The sequence below is a fragment of the Arachis ipaensis genome, chromosome B5 (assembly GCF_059453495.1).
Source record: "Arachis ipaensis isolate K30076 ecotype BB chromosome B5, ASM5945349v1, whole genome shotgun sequence".
NCBI lineage: Eukaryota > Viridiplantae > Streptophyta > Magnoliopsida > Fabales > Fabaceae > Arachis > Arachis ipaensis.
In genome coordinates this window covers 7365684-7377026 of record NC_142440.1, presented here as the reverse complement: position 1 = coordinate 7377026, position 11343 = coordinate 7365684, and the positions used below count along the sequence as shown (strand labels likewise).

Below are 11343 nucleotides of genomic sequence, written 5' to 3'. Positions count from 1 at the left end.
AAAAGTGGTTACACCAATTGCACGACGTCGTTTCTTTCATATTTATAATAAATTCACCATATACATGAAGAACTTGTATAGGCTAATGGAAATTCCTAATTTTCATTTTGGGGTGAAATGTCCTCCCTTGTTTTTATGCAGGCACTTCATTGGGCTTGGTCTAAGGAATGTATGATCTTCAACAAAGAAAATCAAATAAACCTAATAATTGAATGATATAACATATGTCATTTCAAGAATACAATTTCTCTTCTGTGATCTGCTGTATTCTGATTTAGTGGTACAAGTTAAACAATTTGCTCAACAGTCAACATATACCACGTGCCTAGAGCTATTTCATCTTGTCATGGCCCCGTGAACATTTTCTTACATTCCTTGGGGAGAGATTTTCAAGCAATTTGCCCTGAAAACAGTGATTAAGAACTAACAAATTAAAGGCAAATTGGAGGAGACAGGCTACATCATTGTCCCATTGACCTTTTTTTTTTCTTTTGTCTTGTAATATCCCTAGCTTCACACTCGGACAGATTAAAGAGCGTTATTGAAGGAAGTGATCTATCTAATCTCAGCTAGCTAGCTAGGGTAAGCATGCATCCCAACTTCAAGCATTGCACGCATATAATTCCACAAGACTATTCCTGCTCACGGGTCCTTATCTATGAAAGTTCTCTCCCTTATTATATGCAGAATTATTCATATCACCAAAGGTATACATGTTAAGTTTCGAGTAAAAATAAATAAAGTAAAAGTTTTTACCGATGAATCAATGTATACATTTTTTTAATATTCTAAATAGTAAGGTTAAATGATATGGACCACTTTAATAAAGACATTAAAATGTCCTTTTTTAAAGACATTCACACATGTTATGTTATTATTGGATATCTTTATTAAACTGGTTAATAATTTATTTTTTAATAAATCAGAACAAAATCGGTTTATTAATAAATCAGAACAAAATCGATTTATTATAACAATAATAATAAACCCAATTGTTTGCATTATAATTATTAGACCCGATTTGATCCGATCGAATTATACCATCTAAACTAAATATCTTTAAATTTTTTGATAAAAAGACAATTATATCCCTGACTTTTTATTTTTCGGATATTTAAATCCCTAAAAATTTAAAAATACAATTAAATTCCTAAAAAAATTTGGGTTTATTGTTATAAAAAATCAATTTTATTCTAATTTGTTAAGAAATTAAAAAATAATCAGTTCATTAATACGTCCAATAATAATGCGACACATAAATGTCTTTACAAAAAGACGTTTTACGCATTTTTATGAGAGCATTTCCCAAACGATATTTACATGTAAACAATGCTACATGACCAATAAAATTGATCATTTTTTGACAATACTTGACTAATATTCTACACTCTCCAATTTAAAATCTTCAACACTAATCCTAACTCCTAATAATAATATAAAAGTAAGATGTTGGCTAAAAATTTTAGCTAATATTGATAAAAAAAAATTTATCCCTAATATTTCTCTTTACATATTATCGCTACAGTTTCTTAGGCAATGACTGATCGGCAACAAAACCATAATTTTATAATTTGGATATGTGTGTGTGAGAAGTGAGTTTGAATCTATTCATAACATGTAAGCAATTCAACATATATACATGATCACCTTTAGGCCGTGCATTTTGATCATAAATGCTTTGGTTCTGATTATGTTGGGGAAATAGTTGATTGAAAATGAAAACTACATACTAGAGCAGCCTCAAATATTGATGAATGGCCAAGTGGCCATGACCCATATAAGACTAATGTATGTGCTCTGCATTATTTGGGGTCTAAATCCAATAATCCAGAGTAACATATCTCAGTTGGAGAAACCAACAATCTAATGCAAATTGATTTGAATCATTATTTTGATGATGATTAGTCGATATGCATTATATGAAGGGGACCCTTTATAGGGTGGCATGATGTGAAAACACCAAACTAAAAACTGTATCTGATTTGTACGGGTGCTAATCTATCATTAATACACTGCTGGGTGCACAAATTATTGCATAGACTATCTGCTGCTGTACTACATACATACCACGGTGATGAGTTCATCAATTAAAGAAGCTGTCCTGCTTCTATCATGCAGAGTAGTGATTATGGGGGATTGAATAGTAATCTTCCATTGCTGATTGCTATGCCGTTATGACCTATGTGACAATTCATTTAATATTATTCCAGATAATTTCTTACAATCTATGATCCATGGATAACTTGAACGTACGAATTTTAAATTTTTATAAGACATCGAAACAGAGTATATATATAAATATATATAAAATATAAAGTATTTTTTAGATAAATTGTGATATTTTGATATTCTATTAATATTAAAGTATAAATTAATTTTTAATTGTATTTAATATTTTTTTAAGAGTTTAAGAATTTGTTTAGATGACAATTCACGCAATCAATGTAAAAAGTATTTATTTTTACTGATGTAATGTTACGTAATTGGATACACGTGTAAAATAACATCAAAATTAAATTCTTTTTTAATTACATAAAATATTTAAAATAAATTTTTATTTTAATAAATAATAATATATATTATTTTTTAATTTATTTAAGAAATACATATTAAAAATAAAGTTAGACATGTTAGCAAATAATAATATTTAAGTGTGTTTAAATATATTCAACAAAAAATTTATTTTTTATTAAGATATTATTGAATACAAAAAATATATATTTTAATAAAGATAGATAAATGTCATGGCCAAAATATATCACGCATAGACACAATAATTCAGCAAATATCTGTGTTTCATAGCTTAAAATAAAATTAAGTTGCTTACTACTATGCTCCCCATGAAAAAAATAGTAAAAACAGCAAACGTATCCCATGATTTTGATTAAAACCACTTGTATGAATCTATTTTTGGTTGCCATGATTACATATTAATAGCGAATTGTTTAAATCGAGCTAAGTCAGGGATAATTTTTTTCTTATTCTGAAATAAAATTCCAACTTGAAATTTTGCTTAAAGAATATAAACAACGATATACTTAAATCAATCACGAATGCTGTAGTATCGTCTACCTTTGTCCAATAACAAATGTTATAGATAGCTAGTAGTATCCAATTAAGATATTTTGAGCTTCTAGTCTTTGCTAAGTAATGTAATATCCATAGTGACTACTTACATGAAATTATTATGTAAAAATAATAATTTTTATTTATCGTCTTCGAATAAAAATTACCTGAGTGGTCATCAAATACATTCATTATTGCCCCCTATATATGAATTTTCCTGTGGTCCTATTCACATGTTAGTCTGGTAGATCAATAATGCATAATTTTTAACCAACCTGAACCCAGTGGCAACTTTTCAGTTTTCAATGGTTTAACTTAACGTTATTAATTTCTCATTTCCAAAATATGAATTTAATTGTCACTAAGTTAAACCCGGGGAAAAAAAGTTAAAATAAATTAAAATAAAAATTCAAATTATTATTCAATGTATGTATGGTGCGGAACAAATTACCAAAAATGGGCCAGGAACACTCTCTTCTATAGTTGTGGATGGGAACATGAGAAAAGAATTTCAAACTTCTCACGTTGATACAAACGCCAGAGACGCCAATCAACATGCAACCATCTCATCCTTTCCACACACCACACACCATTTCTGCTTCCATTTTGCCCCTCCTCACATCTTAAAATTTCGATAATGCCACTCATATATTCCTTCTTATACCCTCTAATTCAGGCACTCAGCTGTGTTTCTTCTTGACATTAAAACCTTTGTTTTGGTAAATTCACATGGCAGATGATTTGTTTGATTACCGTTGCTCGGAAACTCATTTGAGGTTCAGGTTCCAACTCTATCCTCGTTGGTCTTTATTTTCCCGCATGTTGGTTCATTTCAGCTTCAACTTCTTATTTCAAAAGCAAGAAGAAAAAAGAAAATTGGTATATATAAAAAAAGAGTTTCAAATTCCAATTTTGAAGGGATAAAAAGTACTTCTATTCCCCTTGCCATGAAGAAAATGTAGAGGGAATCTATAAATATAAAAGATGAGCTTTGAGCCTATAATACCACCACTGACTCAATCCTTTTCTTTTCTTCTTAAGATTGATGAAACTATTGTGAGCTAGGAATCTGTAACTGCCATGGTGGATCGTGGTCAAGAGAATAATATAGCTTCTGTTGCTGCTGCTACTACTCCTGACTTGTCCCTGAAGAAGAAGGAGCTTCTTTCCAGTGCCATGAAGAGAACGAGTGAATGGTATTCTTTCATATCGATATGCTTACGTTTTCTTTCTTTGATACAAGAACCAAAAACCAATGAGATTAATTACTTAGTACTTAAATTACAGGATTTTTTCTCAGGAGATTCCAAGTGATGTTATTGTTCAAGTTGGAGAAGCTTCATTTTCCTTACATAAGGTAGTGAACCGATTCAAACATAATAGAATAATAACAATTTCATATTCAACTTTTGTGCTTCATGTCTAATAATAGAATTATAGAACTTAAATTAGGAAGCAATACTATGCATAGAATTGTTATTTTGATCATCAATTAAGGTTGAATCATTCTTTAACATATATTACATACTGTAATTGCAGTTTCCATTAGTCTCCAAGTGTGGATATATTAGGAAACTGGTCTCAGAATCCAACGATGCTGATGTGTCCTTGATTGAACTCTCTGATGTTCCTGGAGGAGCAGAAGGATTCGAACTGGCAGCCAAATTCTGTTACGGTATAAACTTCGAGATAACTGTGGAAAACATCGCCATGCTTCGCTGCATGGCGGAGTATCTCGAGATGACAGAGGATTATGCAGTTGGAAACTTAGTTGGAAGAACTGATGCTTACTTGAACGAAGTGGCACTCAAGACAATACCAGGGGCTGTGTCTATATTGCACATGTCAGAGAAGCTTCTTCCAATGGCAGAGAAAGCGAAACTGGTGAGTAAATGCATCGATGCCATTGCATACATAGCCTGCAAGGAAAGCCAGTTTTGCACTTCTTCTGCAAGAAGTGACAGTGGCTCTGATGGAGTTGTGTCTCATCATCAGAGGCCAGTGGTTGATTGGTGGTCTGAAGACTTAACGGTTCTCCGAATCGACATCTTCCAGAGAGTTCTAACTGCAATGATGGCTAGAGGGTTTAAACAATATGCTATTGGTCCCATTCTAATGCTCTATGCACAGAAATCTCTACGAGGTTTGGTGAGACCCCAGGCTAAAATGATTGAAACTGTTCAAAGTGGATACGCTTTTTAGATTGCATTTAAAGGTGTAGTTGAGAATCGTTAGATAATCTAATATGTTTAACTAAATTACTATCTAACAATTCTCAGTTTATCAACTTTACACAACTGCAAGTGAGTTGGCACCTCAAATGAATTTCTGTAGCTCTTTTTCAGAAAAGTGTATCCAAATGCAGTCTTATAGATTCAGTCAGTCTTAACATCTTTTTTTTTTTCCTCCTTCTTGTTTAGGATATATTTGCAAAGGGAAGGAAGAAGATTGAGCCGCGACAAGAGCACGAAAAGAGGGTTGTTTTGGAGACAATAGTGAGCCTGTTGCCAAGGGAGAAGAATGCAATGTCTGTAAGCTTTCTGTCTATGCTGCTTCGCTCGGCGATATATCTGGAGACGACGGTTGCTTGCAGGCTTGATTTGGAGAAGAGGATGGCCATGCAGTTAGGACACGCTGTCCTAGATGATCTTCTTATTCCTTCTTATTTATTTACTGGGGACACATTGTTTGATGTGGATACGGTGCAGAGGATCATGACCAATTACCTTGAATCTCATCTTGGGAACCATTTAGTCTATAATCAAGATGTTGAATACTTTTCGCCTCCACAAACTGATATCGAACGGGTTGGAAAGCTGATGGAAAACTACCTATCTGAAATAGCAACGGATCGAAATTTAACGATCGCAAAGTTCACCAGTCTGGCTGAATTGATTCCTGAACAATCAAAGCCAACAGAAGATGGCATGTATAGAGCCATTGACATCTATCTCAAGGTGCATTCCTTTCTCTAAAACATTATAACACCTTAAAAATAATTTATAAGTTTAATTATGTATTTTATATTTATCCTTGTGCATAAACTCGTAGGCTCATCCTAATCTGAGTGACATGGAGAGAAAGAAAGTATGTGGCGTGATGGATTGCCAGAAGCTATCGCGAGAGGCGTGCGCGCATGCGGCTCAAAACGACCGTCTTCCGGTCCAAACCGTGGTTCAAGTTCTCTACTACGAACAGCAAAGACTACGTGACGCCATGAATAATGGAAGCAGCGCGAGTGGAGAATCTCCTTCTTCAGGTCAATCCAAGACCAGTGTATTTCACCATCCGGTTTCAAATGAACTCTCCACATTACGCAGAGAAAATCAAGACCTGAAATTAGAGCTTGTGAAACTGAAAATGAAGCTAAAAGAGATCGAGAATTCCACACTGATCAAATCAGGAATTAGCAGCCCTATGGTAAGTGCCTCGCCTTCTTCTGCCGCTGATAAGCCTCCTCTGCCTCGAAAATCGTTCATAAGTTCTGTGTCCAAGAAACTTGGAAAACTCTCTCCTTTTCTACGTGCTGATGGCATCGCACCTTTCTCCAAAGGTCGCACAAAACCAAATAAGAATCGCCGCCACTCCATATCATGAAGCTTGAAAATACAGGACTACTCTTCTTTCCTAGTTTTTCTTTTCTTTTCTTTTTTGTTTACTACTACATTGTGTGATGCCGTTGTAGATTATATGTTTTGATCATGATCAAGTGAGAAATATATTGTAAAGGGTGTTGAAAATTAAATATATAATTCCTTGGTTGAATTGCTGTCTAGCTAGCTGGTGACTGGCAACAATGCAAACTGAATTCAACATTGGTATTCATTGGAAGAAATGAAGAATCATTCTTCCAATCGGTTTAAGCCAGTTAATTAATAATGCAATTATGCAAAATTCTAGATAACCAACATCTTCTTTAATCTTTAGACAATATTTTAATAAATTAGTCAATTTCATAATAAAATATAAAAATATATTTAAAATTATTAAAAAAATATCTAAATCTTAATTAAAAAATATTTAAAATATAGAAAAAGAACATCAAAACCTAATAAAAAGAAACATTTAAAATTGTTAAAATAGAATGTCTAAAACTTAATAAAATAAAACATCCAAACTCATAGAAAAAGAACATCCAAAAATTTTTAAAATTTAAACACCCGAAATCTAGAGGTATTATTTGTTTTTATTTATTTTTTAAAATTTATTTTCAGAAAAATATCTAAAAGCTCTAAAATTTAAAATCTAAAACTTAGGTATAAGAATTAGTCAAAATAATGTCTCCATTTTATTGGTTTGCTTTTATTTACTTTTAATTGTATATTTTTAGAAAAACATTTGAAACCTCTAAAATTTAAATATTTGAATTTCAAAAATATATAAGAAACATTCGAAACGATGGTTTTTTTTAATAGTTTACTTTTATTTAATTTTTATTGTACATTCCCAGAAAAAAAAAATGAAATTTTTAAAATTTAAACATTCAAAATTCAAATATAAAAAACATTCGAAAATGATGCGTTATTTTTTTATTATAATTAAAAGAATTTTTATTTTGTTTAAATTTGGATTTTTTTCTTAGGTTTTGAATTTTTTTTATAATAATTTTAGATATTTTTTTTGTTACGTTTCAAATTTTTTTTGGTAAATTTTGGATATTATTTTTACAATAATTTTAGATTTTTTTATTTTATTTTAAATATTTTTTTTATTAAATTTTGGTGGTTTCTTTTTATTTGATTTTTTTTTTTTTAGATTTTAGAATTTTTTATTAGGTTTTAGATTTTTTTTTTTAGACTTGTTTGTAACCCAACTAATAATTAGTTGTTATTGACAAGTACCCTAATTAATTATCTAGCATGATTGATTAATAATCTAGGATACCAGCATCATTTCTAGCAACAAATGAAGCCATAGATTGGACATAAGGACATGGATGGGGTGCCATGGGTCATTACATCTTGCTGAAAGGTGCTCTTTTATTTATCTTTTTTAGGTAGTTTTTTATTTTAAAGAAAAAAAAAAGAAATATTTGGATAGATATTCTCAGTATTTTTAATAAATATAGAAAAAGTATAGGTACCAATAGATTATCTACCAACTTATTGTCAATAATAATTAATTATTATATTTTAAACACATGTATAAAGAGACACATCTAAAAAATACATCTATAAAAATACTTCTATTAGATACAGTCATAAAAATAACATTTTTATTAGACACATCTACAAAGACACTTCTATTAAACACAGTTATAAACAAGAGTTGGCAGAAGTTGGTAGTTTTTTTTTCTTTTTCTTCCAAAAACTAATAAAAACAAAATCTTAACCACTAATAATTATAGTAATAACAGCAATATAAAATTCGTTTACTGTGATAAGTAGAAATATAAAAATTATTAAAATTGAGTTTGGTCTAAGTTTACTTAAAAAATTAGTTCAAGTAATATCTCACATTTATCAATTATTTAGAAATTATATAGAACTTATAATATATCCTTTTCTTAGAATCAAGAATAATTGTTTGCAGTGTATTTGTAATGTGATATGTATAGATGAGTATCCTAATAATATTAAATAAAAAATATTCGAATATGATATTAGAATCAAACAAGTGTAATTTAACTCTAAAATCTAACTCAAAAACAAAAAAATCTCTTATAACCTATCTAAAAAGTCATGTTATTGAGAACAAAAGTAATATGCATTTTGAAATTTGAACGATCTTAAAATGGATCGTGATCATTAACCAAACAAAAAAAAGAAAAAGTCATGAATCAAGGTATAGAAAGGACAGAGCATTTAGCCATTTACATACGGCGATTGTAAAAATGAGGTGAATCAAGCTACTTCTGACTTCTCAGTTTTCACAGTGACATTTTGTCTTCTCAAAAATAACTGGACCAAAAGATCACCGCACCCTAGAATATAAAATCTGAGAAGAGAGATTGGTGGGGTCTTATTTGCAAAATAATTAGTCCTTTGCGATAGAAAAAGGCTTTTGAGAAAGGGTAATAATACTAGAAGTGACAGCCTTGCAGTGTCGGTGTTGATGGTCTAAAACCCAATCATCAAATAAAAGTAAGAGACTATGATTTGGTTTCTCAATTGTATGAATATTCCAAAGGCATTAAATGTAGTAAGTTACAAATGTTTTTTAGTGTACACGCAAGAGAATCCTCTGTCCATGTGATGCTAGACAACAACTAGATTGCCAAATTCTTGTTGATTTGTAAGTTCATGAATTATTGATTGAAACTAAATTCTTGTTTTAAATTTTTTATTTTATAACAAATATATTCAAACTTAAATTTTATATGTTTTCTATAAAAAAAGTAATTAATAATCTTAAAAGGTGATCTTAGAACATTCTAACTATACTTGTTATTTTTGAGAGCAATAAATAAAATCATGCATCCTCTCCCATTTTTCAGTGACACCACTAATAACACTAACACTAAATTGACAGAAGCAGCACTCATCATTAGATATTTGTCTCCTAATTAACATGATTTGAGATTATTACAATATTTAACTTAATCAACCAATTAGCTGGCTGGGTTGATTGCTTTGGAGAAACGTCTCAATGTTTGCTATGGCTGGGTGATAGGACAAAAGATATATATGAATTTTGTCATATTCAAAAGATGCTTTCTTTGAAGGATTGAATTTCTTGTTCTATTTTCAGGCCTCCACAAAGCCTAAAATAGACATGGTTGGTTGGCATGAAAGGAACGTTTTCATGATAAACGTTGATGACAGAAAAAGAATATGGTGTAACTTTTAGTCACAAAATCAAAGAAATATTAGACACCATAACCGGTTAAACCATAAAACTTAGTACTTTATACACAAGACATCATAAAACTGCACTTGATAATAGTCAAAACAGTAGTAAATTAAGCAGATATATATATATGTATCACATTGACCATAGAAATTCTCATGTAATGCTAAGGCTCAATACTTGAAGAAGTGAAGGTGGCTGTTTTGATCTCTCTAGTCTTGATTGTTCTTCAATAATATGGTAGCCGTTTCTAACACCACTACTTGAATGTGGCACTTGGACAAGGCCTATAATGCCTCCACCTAATTCTTCTCTATGGCTGCTATGATATTGATGGGTCTTGAAACTTGTGTTGTTGTGTATGAAACAGGATCCAGAACCAGAACCAGAAGAAGAAGAAAAGCTTTGACCTGAATCTGAAGTTAGAGGTGATGCCTCAACAACTTTCTTACGGTTGTAGTGACTTGAAGGCCCTAGAGTCAACTCAATCTCTGACTCTTCAATTTCACTGATTCTGCTGCTGATGCCTTCCATGTTTTTCATCAGTTCCTGCTGAATCCTATACAAACGGTGAAGTTCATACACCTGTTGAAATTCAACATTCCAATCTAGTTATTATTAAGACAAATTATTATTTGTATATAAACTGAAAGGGAAGAAGAAGAAGAAGTACCTGTTGTTTGAAAGTTTGTTCATGTTTTAGCATGGCCATCCTCATGTATTCTCTGTCACATGGCCTAATGAGCTTCTTCTCCATTATTGGATATCTAACTGCTAATTAAGCTTCTGCAGTATTAACTAATAACTATACTTTGGTGGAAACTTGTGTTCAGATGTTCATGTATGTTTATCATTCAACCTTCATATATCAGTTATCAATTTGATGTTACCTGAAATGATCAATGGAAACATCATATTGTTTATGCTGAAAATAGCTATGTTGGTGTGGGGGAATGTGTGTATATATGTACTGCTAAACTATAATAATGGCATTGAGCCCTAATACTACAAAATGATGACATCAACTTCCCTTTATGCATAAGTTGTCTGTTTCTTAGTCCCATGCTTCCCTCATTCCAAAAATTTGGACCACAAACTTGAATAACAAAAAAATATCTTCCATTCCCTAAGTTATTTGCTGAAATTTTCTCACCATAAATAATTTCTTTTACCACAGATATATAAACGTACAGATAGAGAGAGAATAATACATAACCAACCAAGTATGTACTTTCTCTTCTTTTCATATACTATCTCTCTTAGATATTTAAACCAAAAAGAATATATATATTCTTGGTATAATGTCATTAATATTAGGGCCATACAGAGAACCATTAATAGTGCTTATTAGTGCACCACTTTGCAAGTAATGATTTCTAAACATAGATATATGATGATAGATCATTTTCAATGCTTTATATGGAACCTATGCTATATAGCAAAATTCTAAAATCAAAATAAAACCTGATGGGAAGGTGAAAAAGTGGC

The 11343-nt window shown here is 31.0% G+C and overlaps 2 protein-coding genes across 4 annotated transcripts; one reads left to right on the top strand and one right to left on the bottom strand.

Annotated features, from left to right (window-relative positions):
- The first annotated feature begins 3491 nt into the window (after positions 1–3491).
- LOC107642717 (Phototropic-responsive NPH3 family protein) lies at positions 3492–6833 on the top strand. Of its 3 annotated transcripts, none has more exons than XM_016346171.3 (6): positions 3492–3842; positions 4108–4262; positions 4354–4423; positions 4606–5214; positions 5487–6023; positions 6118–6833. In XM_016346171.3, exons 2-6 carry the CDS (start codon positions 4147–4149, stop codon positions 6661–6663), a joined length of 1878 nt encoding a protein of 625 aa, XP_016201657.1. In that variant the 5' UTR covers positions 3492–3842; positions 4108–4146; the 3' UTR covers positions 6664–6833. The 3 variants fall into 3 exon arrangements, with proteins under 3 accessions (XP_016201657.1, XP_016201659.1, XP_020978589.1); XM_016346173.3 differs by having other exon boundaries at positions 3737–3848; XM_021122930.2 differs by lacking the exon at positions 3492–3842 and adding an exon at positions 3871–3945.
- A 3041-nt stretch (positions 6834–9874) lies between these two features.
- LOC107640045 (uncharacterized) lies at positions 9875–10812 on the bottom strand. The gene is made up of 2 exons (XM_088486391.1): positions 10529–10812; positions 9875–10440 (listed from the first exon to the last, which is right to left on the bottom strand). The coding sequence occupies exons 1-2, from the start codon at positions 10610–10612 to the stop codon at positions 10012–10014; spliced, it is 513 nt and encodes a 170-aa protein (XP_088342517.1). The 5' UTR covers positions 10613–10812; the 3' UTR covers positions 9875–10011.
- Positions 10813–11343: the final 531 nt, after the last annotated feature.